This window comes from Lygodium microphyllum, chromosome 8 (assembly GCF_053477565.2).
Source record: "Lygodium microphyllum isolate KBCC chromosome 8, Lygodium_microphyllum_v1.1.10, whole genome shotgun sequence".
In the NCBI taxonomy this organism is placed as follows: Eukaryota; Viridiplantae; Streptophyta; class Polypodiopsida; order Schizaeales; family Lygodiaceae; genus Lygodium; species Lygodium microphyllum.
Genome location: NC_141142.1, coordinates 86,320,544 through 86,329,663, shown reverse-complemented (window position 1 = coordinate 86,329,663; position 9,120 = coordinate 86,320,544). Strand labels below are relative to the sequence as shown.

General features: G+C 35.5%; 1 protein-coding gene across 2 annotated transcripts; it reads left to right on the top strand.

The window, feature by feature from the left end:
• Window positions 1-2,552: 2,552 nt before the first annotated feature.
• Window positions 2,553-7,226, top strand: LOC148032544 (putative methylesterase 11, chloroplastic). Of its 2 annotated transcripts, XM_087684120.1 has the most exons (5): window positions 2,553-2,851; window positions 4,929-5,180; window positions 5,287-5,430; window positions 5,825-5,956; window positions 6,856-7,226. In XM_087684120.1, the coding sequence occupies exons 1-5, from the start codon at window positions 2,762-2,764 to the stop codon at window positions 7,132-7,134; spliced, it is 897 nt and encodes a 298-aa protein (XP_087540246.1). In that variant the 5' UTR covers window positions 2,553-2,761; the 3' UTR covers window positions 7,135-7,226. The 2 variants fall into 2 exon arrangements, with proteins under 2 accessions (XP_087540246.1, XP_087540247.1); XM_087684121.1 differs by lacking the exon at window positions 5,825-5,956.
• Window positions 7,227-9,120: the final 1,894 nt, after the last annotated feature.

The window sequence follows — 9,120 nt, the reverse complement described above, 5'->3', positions numbered from 1 at the left end:
GGCTTACCACAGGTCATTGTGCATGACTAAGATGCTAAGTTTATGAGTAACTTTTGGCGGACAATTTTCATCTCTATGGGCACTCAGTTAGCCCCTTCCATTGCTTACCATCCACAGATAGATGGTCAGACAGAAAGGGTTAACAAATGGTTGGAAACTTACTTGAGGCATTTCTGTTATGATGTGAAGCATGCTTGGGATTCATGGTTGCATTTGGTTGAGTTTGCCTATAATAACTCCACACATGCTAGCATTGTAGTTTCACCTTTTGAGGCCTTGTATGGATAGAAGGTGCCCCTTCCTGTGGTTATCTTCAATGATAAAATAAATCTATAAAGCAAGGAAGAATTGGATAGAATGCAAGCCTTACTTCAACAGTGCAAAGCTAACTTGAAGAGAGCTCAAGATCAAATGAAGCTTTATGCTAATGACAAAAGACGGGATGTGGAGTGCCAAGAAGGGGATTTGGTGCTCTTGAAAGTGCCTAAGTCTAGATATGCCTCCCTTAAAGACATGTCCAACAATAAGTTGGCACACAGGTTCTATGGACCATACCGAATTATCAAGAGAGTGGGAGACTTGGCATATAGATTGCCATTACCCCCATCTACGAAGATCCATAATGTCTTCCATGTGAGTCAGTTGAAGCCCTTCATTGGCTCAGCAGTGGACTATGTTGATGACCTCCCACTGATAAATGAAGAAGGCATCATTCAATATGTACCCAATGGGGAAATACTAGCTGCATTGGCTGGTTTATAAGGTGAAAGAGACTTAATTTTTCATTATCAGATAATTAATATAAGTCTTCTTTCTCCTTCACCTTGCTCTCCAAGCTTCATGTCTTCTCTCTCTCTCTTCTTGTCTTTCTCTCTCCATTTCTAGTATTTCTCTCTCCTCGTACCTGTCTTTCTCTCTCTTCTGCTCTTCTTCTTCTTCTTCTTTGTAGTCTTCTCTCTCTTCTTTCTCTCTTGCAGTCCCTCTCCTTGACACATATAGTTGGGGTATTTACAAGTAGCTTGTGTATTCACCCTTTTCATGCCATATAAAAGGGGATGTCCCAATGTGTGGCAAAAAAGTCAAACCCCAATAGCCCAAGTCTAATATAGAAATAAAATTTGAAATGTCATCGTCACCATACCTGCAAATCGCAAAGTAGGTGGAGCTTGCACGTGATAATACACAACTATTGCTAGTTAGAGTTCAATGTAAAATAGCAATCATGTAATTCATGAGAGCATCCTTCAATGGCATAAAAGATTGGGTGACTATCAATTGAATAAGTAAAATCATTTTAATGAGTTAAGTAGCAATAAGAACTTCTCACCATTTAATCCAGACAACGATTTTCATTGCATGTGCCTATTCTACATGATGCTTGACATACATTTACTCTAAAGTTCATATCATGGATTTCGAAAATGTAATGTCAATATCTCAAACCTTTTCTATCAAATGATATGACTTTGAGTTGGCAACTTCTATCAAGAAACATAGCATTTAAGTAGACAATGGATATGTGAACTACATTTTCAAATGAGCTTTAGAACAATTGGCATCACGTGTAACTCGCACAAGAACTATGAAATTGTGTTAATCATGACTAGAGAAAAAAGATTCTACAAACAAAAATAATTTGATGCTTGGAAGGACTCTTTGTCAATGTCAAACTTCCATGGAGCACAACCTTTCTTTTGGGTCTTTGTCACAATGATAGGACATCTATAGCCAAAGTCATCTAGGCTAATAAAGGCAAAGTGTCGATTAGTGATTGAATCAAAATCTCAACTTTTCTATTAAATGTGCCAACAACTAGTAGATGATATTGGACTTAGCATATCAAGAGAGATGATGTTAGCTTTGCAACCAACTAGTGTTTGAATTGTATGGTTAAATGAAATTTTCTTTTCAATCATTAGATTGTGTGGTTATAAGCACTTTTGCTTTTCATATGTTGTGTGCACATGTAGAGAACTTGTCTATTTAATGCTCTTACACCTACACATCGTTTCCTTTTCATGTAAAGCACTCCCATATTTACCTAAGCCTTTTGAGTAATCATACTTCTTAAACTCATAATAAGAACTTATTTTTACATTGGGGAGGAGCATAGCTCTTATTCACTGGCTCTCATTCTCTTTATTCAGTGTAGAGCAATAGCTAATTTTTAGGTCATATTATAATTTAAAACTCTTTTGAGTTGGGATCAAACGTATGTTGTGCGGTAAGGCACCACACTCAAAGTCATGCGTCTTAAATTATGATGATTTGAGCAAAAGTTAAAGTTACTATATGTATATCCTCTACATCGAGTGCATTCAAAGCCTATTTATAAATATCATTATCTATGAATTTTTCCTGGATAAAGCATAACCCCACGTGATGCACACATATATTCATGAGTAACTTACTCAAAGAACGAAGCTTTTCATGATCGATGGCAAAGTTTAGTGTGATTGTGGAAAAGCCGGCCTCTTCAATCAAAGAGTGAGAACTCATTAGAGAGAAATTTCACGGGTTGGTTGTAGCATTAAAGAGAGGAAGACACACACGAAAGAAATTTCTGATGGAGTAGCCGTGTGTACTGCTTATTTCATGTTGGAAGCTCGCGCGATATTGCACTGGGCATTGACTTGTGCAGTAGGTGTTACAAACACACACGCACGCACACACGACATATAACCGTGCCACGTTTCTAATAATCGGTGGATCTTACACTCTCTCGGTATTCAATAGCATCCGCAAAGCAGAACAGATCATCATGGCTAACTCCAGTCTCACGAATCGTCCATCCAGCTACTGCCGCCGCCCCTCCGTCGCCATTATTATCCTCCTCATCCATGTCGCCCTGGTGAGCTCATGAGATGACATTATAGCGCTAATTTGCTGCTTTTGCTCGCTCCATGACGACGATCAAAGTTAGTCCCAGATCATGTGCTTCTGTCGTAGTTTTCGCTCCTGAGAATTCCCGCCACTTGAACATGCAAAACGCTAGTTCGGTCACCGATGGAATATTATTCACCATGCGATAGTGAATCATTCAACTAATCGCGTGGTAGGAGTGCGTGTGCCCTATGGATTATTCACCTTGCGATAGTGAATCATTCAACTTGCGTGGTAGGAGTGGCCTGTGGAATAAGGTTGCATCTAGCATAGGAGACACAGGTCCCCTATTTGCAAGGGATATAAGTAATCTATCACATAAGCCCCAAGCCTTAAGGTTGAGTCTAGCTATAGCTAGCTAGCTCTCAAAAGATATCAACAATCCAAATCCTAAATAATCCAAGTTAACGATCCCAAGTCCCATGACCCCTTTATAAAGCAAGACCCCATAAGCTAGCCTCAGTGTCATGACCTAATCTACTAAAAAGTCCCGGAGCCTAAAATCTATTGAGTACATCATCATAGTTGGGAGAGCCATTCAATATCAATCCTAATGGCCCATCTTCTTCAAGGATGCAACCTTGTATGTGTTAATACTACAATGTATACCAATATCAATATAACGTACAAGGTGATCGCACATCAACCTTTTGAGAAGTCAAGAGCAAGCTTTGAAAGACACACAATTAAGATGCATGATAAATGTAGACATGCCACATCCTAAGGGCCACGAACTACCCCCATTAATTGGGATGAAACTTCCTAACTAAGATGGATCTATGGGTCCACTTTATTTTCCTCAGGCCCACTTTGTTTGGCATTGCTTCTCATCCCCTATTATAGACTTTTGCGAAATTCTTACTCTTAATCCTGTGAAGATTATTTAGTGGTGCATCAAGCCTGATAAGTGTAGCTATAATTGATCAATAATTTAAAGTTGACCACCTTTTAACCTAGTTTGATATTTATAAAAACTAGGAACTAATTGTATTGTGCCATTTGTGCATCTTCTTCCATATCCTTCTAATGCATGGACATTGTTAAAAGAGATAAGACAAGGTCCTAAAATAAGCATCAACATTCATGCCTACCATTATGGGAAACTTCAACATAACTAGACTCTAAAGAAACGTATTGAACTTACAAAAATATATGGCATTCTAAGTTTCTAAGGTTTATAATTTTGTAGTTGTTGCTTACATAGATAAGTTTCTTGTGCTTATCCAAATCATGTAAGAGTTTATGGACACATTGCCCACCTTGCCTAGGATTGAGCTTAATGTTCAATTCAATATCTTTGTTTACCTTTTCATTAGCCAATAGGGATCTACTTGGGTAAGAATATAGTACCACTATCTTATGGCATCATGTGAATTATTTCAAATAATTTATTGAAATAAAATTTCATATCTAGAAACGTTTTCTCAACATAAGAAAAAAAAAACATATATAGGAAAATATTACCTAGCTAGAAACTTCTTCTCATAAGAAAAAATAGCCTATATAGGAAAATATTACTTATTTAGAAAAAAATTCTACACATGAGGAGAAAAAGCCTATATAGTGAATTTTTAAAACCCTAATCTATATGGGAAGAGAGCGCCCTTTTCGCTAGGTCCAAAAATCCCTAAATGTGTGTAATTTTGTTTAGTAAATTAGGTAGGAAAACTCTTTTTCCCTTATCTAGACACATTAGTCAAAAGCTCCTAGTGACTGATTAGTACAAGATAAGAACTAGCTTATACTCTAGTTATAATTATGATAAACCACACCAACAAGTTAGGGGTGAATGTGCATACTAATGAGACATGTTGTATCTAAGTTTGATGAGATGTGTGCATTTCTTCATAGGTTCTTATGACATGATGTAACCATCACCTTCCTCTTAAATTGAATTATAGCAAAAACTTTACATATTCCAGACATGTAGCATTGAATGTAAGTTGATTATGATTAGCTTATCTTCACAACTAGAATTTACATAGATACTTTGCATGCAACTAGTTTCTCATGTTTAGCCCTTGTATTTATGATTCTGAAAATAGGTACAAGTTGGTTTATCTCAAGATGGAGGAACAAGTAACCATTTTGTACTCATCCATGGTTTAAGCCACGGGGCATGGTGTTGGTACAAAACCATAACAATTTTACAAAGCAAGGGAAACAATGTGACTGCTTTAGATCTCACATCAAATGGCATCAACAAAGCAGTAGCAGACCAAGTGACTTCTGTAGCTCAATATGTGAAGCCTTTGACAGACTTTTTACATAACAACATTACAAATGTTGATGAGAAGGTTTGATTTGGTTGTCAATTTCCCAGTCACTTTAATTTGCTAGAGCCCATACATTACCTTTTGAATATACAACCACTTCTAATTTATTTAAATTCTAATATGTTAGGTTATTCTTGTTGGACATAGCTTGGGAGGAGGTGCCATCTCTTATGCAATGGAACATTTTCCAAATAAAATAGATAAAGCAATATTCCTTTCTGCCTTTATGCCAAGGAATGGGGAAAGCTATATACCCATACAAGATTTCGAGGTACTAGACATAAGACCCATGCTTTCTACAATGTGATAATTTATTTCATGTTTTATTGCATTTTATGACACTCATTTCATACATCAAGAACATCATGATTATCATAGCAATGCCTATGGTAATGAATTTAGATGTGCTTATGTTGCAAATATGTAAGCATGTCATGATGGAGTAGCCATGACTAATGAAAGCGTGATAGAAATTGTGAAGAAAATTTAAAAAAACTAAAAACATAATTACAATTTTTTTGATGATGATCATGGCCCTAATTCTTGTGGTGGAAATTATTATGGTGATAATTAGAATCAAGCATAGTCATTGTGTCATATTTTATTACCATTATTTTATTGTGTGCTCACTTGATGTTTCTCTTGGAACTTCTTGAATTTTCTAGGCTTCACAAGAATTAATCCAAAATAGAGTTTTCCTATTCAATTTCGCAAATGGTTCTTCATCCGAGCCGACATCAGTTTATATTAATCTTGCAAAAGCTGCACAATATTTTTATAATAAAAGCCCAATCGAGGTAAGAATTCACTATTTGGTGCTCTAGCAAAATCTTAGTGCATGCATAACTTGGTTAATCAAATAATTTAAATACAAATCTAAGTCAAGGTTATTATTCCTCTCATACCCCTTCTTTTTGCAACATACATTACAAGTAAATGTAAAACAAGCAATGCATGTTTTTTGTTCCATTTTGTAATAACTACCAACATCTATGTTGCCATGTAGATACATAATTAGATTTACCTACCATATAGTTTGTATGAAAAATCTCATAATGTAGATTATAAAAAAATGCAATGATTGTCTATAGTTGTGTTCCATGGTACGAAACTAAGTGGACTTGTTGTTCATTAATGTAGTGTGGATGCTCATTTGTGAATGTGTGCAAAAGCATGCAACCTTCCATATGCACATTGAGACGCCCATAAAAATGCAAGATTTACTAACAAATTATCCATATCTCCAACCTATTAAAGAGGAACAAAAAGGTAAAGTTAAATAAATTACGAAACATAATATAGTTATAGAGCATGGGTATATAGTAAAAAAATTCAACCACAAATTTGAATGCTTAGTCCTTCATATTTAAAGTCAATAGATCTTACTCTTAGGAATTTTGTGTAGTTAGAAAAAACAAAAATCTAACAAATACCCTATATTCTTGGTATTGAAAATCACTTTTGAGTAAAAGTAACTTACTAAGAACTTATTAATAACTTTTGTATTTTCTCAAGGAAATTATTTTAGGGTCTACATGACCTAGTCTCTAACAATGTTAGGCAAAGAGTGGGAATTTTATTTATGAACAACATTCAAACTAGTCTTTTATTTTGACAAATGCATATTAACCTCATCAACAAAAACTAGTTTATCTAAAAATAGAGTAACAATATAAATTATTGGTGTTTTTTGCAGGATATAAATCTTGCATTCACATTACTGAATCCCTCACCTTATGGACCACTCTTTGAGAACCTTACATTAACTCAGACTCGATATGGTCGTATTAAGCGATACTACATAAAGACAACCATGGACCGTGTAATTCCACCATCTCTACAAGCACAAATAGTGCAAGATAATCCCCCAAATAAAGTGTTCACTATTGAAGGTAGTGACCACTCGTCCTTTTTTTCTTATCCGGAAGTCCTTTCTAATATTCTCAATTCCATTGCCAAAAACCAAACCTTTTAAAAATAGTATAGTCATGCAAAATGTAAGAACCAAAATTTCAAAGATCCTTAATAGTTATGTTATCTAGGCTATAGATGATCATTGCCCTTGAAAGAAATCAAAACACTATTCTAATAAGCATAGAAGTTTCCATGACTACACTTATGTAAGGGTCTCTATGCCTTCATGTGTTAACAATAATGGAGCTTAAATACATATCCAGCTTAAAATTGCAATAATTCCATGTTGTATTGGATTGCATCAACCTCTCTTATGAACAGAAGGAACCTTGCAAAGTATGATGAAGGACACACAAAGAGAAGCCATCAAAAGTGAAAAGTTATACATGGAAAATATGTGTACCATAGGGAGTACGAAAGAGATGCATGCGTATATAAGAAACCCACAGGTTTACTACAATAGAACGAATTCAAACAGATGGATGTTAAGATAAAAACTAAGAAACCCTTGTGATTTTTAGTTTGTAAATATGTGGATAAATGTTTTGTTGATCAAAGGTGGAGATTTAGAAATTTGAGAAATTTTTTGGGTGAATTTTAGAAAAAATAACATAAATTTTTGTCTATGTGGGCTATTTTCTGAGTTTTAAAGCCCATAAATTTAGGGTTGTGACCTTGAAAACCTCTAGAAAAAGTCATTTGCCTAAAAATAGCCTCTAATTTTACCTTGGTGCAAAAATGAAAAATTTAACATCCTCCCTTATGCAAAGTTACATCAACACAATCCTCAAATCGGATATATCTCATTGTCGGGACCTACAATGGGCCCAACATTGGCTCTAAGGCACAAGCCCGGCCTTTACTACTCACCTGAAACCACCCCACATGGCCGTAGGACTGGGAGCATCTAAGAACTTTGAGTTCTTGAACATCTTGGTGTTGTATACCATGTAGAACACACATATGGAGCACCCCTTAGTTGATTGTTGCGGCTCCACTACAACTCTCCTACACCTTGGAGATTTGCCCCAAGATGTGCCATGAACACAAAACATATCTGAAAAAGGTCCACTCTTTTGATTAAATAATCAAGGAGATGATAGATAAGCCTCACCAAATAACTCAGAAGGAATCGAATATCTAGACTTATGGCTTGGGATACCTCACACTCTCAGCATCGGGTCATCACTCATACAAACACGTGCTATGCATCCAGGATATAATACCATGTGGTGCATCAATGCAAGTGTGAACATGATCATTGTACTCAAACAAATGTTCATTGAAAATCAACAACGTGAAAGTGCGAAGACAATTCTTTTCATGATTTCCTTTTTTCTATAATAGTGCTTTGTTACTTAGGGCTAGCACCGAGCTTCCTCGTACTACTAGTCCCTTTAATTTTTTACAACCACAAAATCTATATAAAATGCAGCATAAAACATCAAAATTTAACGTAATTTATCACTCAACAACCCCTACTCCCTACCGTTTAAAAATTTTCTTGCGTTGATAGGTGTAGGCATTGATAGCTATAAAACCTTACTCCAACGAGGAGATAGGGCTGAACGAAGCCTTATGCTTCAACTTCATCATACGTCCACGCACATTAATATTCTTTTTTCTTATTTTTATGACGTGAAAATATTATTTTTTTCTATTTATTTATTAAAAAATGTAAACAATTACTGATTCAAGTGTAGAGTGATTACTCTTCTACAAAAAGATTTTCTTAGTATGTTTCATTCCATAGAACGATGGATGCACACCAAAAACCCAAAAACCGCATATTCCCCTTAAACCATCTAGTCTCGGGTTTTGCATGTTTTGCATAAAATTATTATACGCGTGATTTTTTATGATTCTTTCAATATGACTAATCAAAGAGAGGATTGGCAATTAAATCCAAGCATTACTAACCATTTCAACAAGAATCCATCATAAAACAATAAAATCTATCTTTTTCTCATAAAACTACTCATTATGATGTGCATTTTTGGATGTTGGAGGCCCTCTGATGCTCTTCTATAGCTGTTGATGATCCATC

Bases quoted from the DNA above. Each gene is read 5' to 3' on its own strand.
- LOC148032544 (XM_087684120.1), top strand. From the start codon at position 2,762: ATGGCTAACTCCAGTCTCACGAATCGTCCATCCAGCTACTGCCGCCGC. The intron at 2,852-4,928 runs GTGAGCTCATGA...TTCTGAAAATAG, and splicing joins TCCTCATCCATGTCGCCCTG to GTACAAGTTGGTTTATCTCA. The intron at 5,431-5,824 runs GTACTAGACATA...TGAATTTTCTAG, and splicing joins TACCCATACAAGATTTCGAG to GCTTCACAAGAATTAATCCA.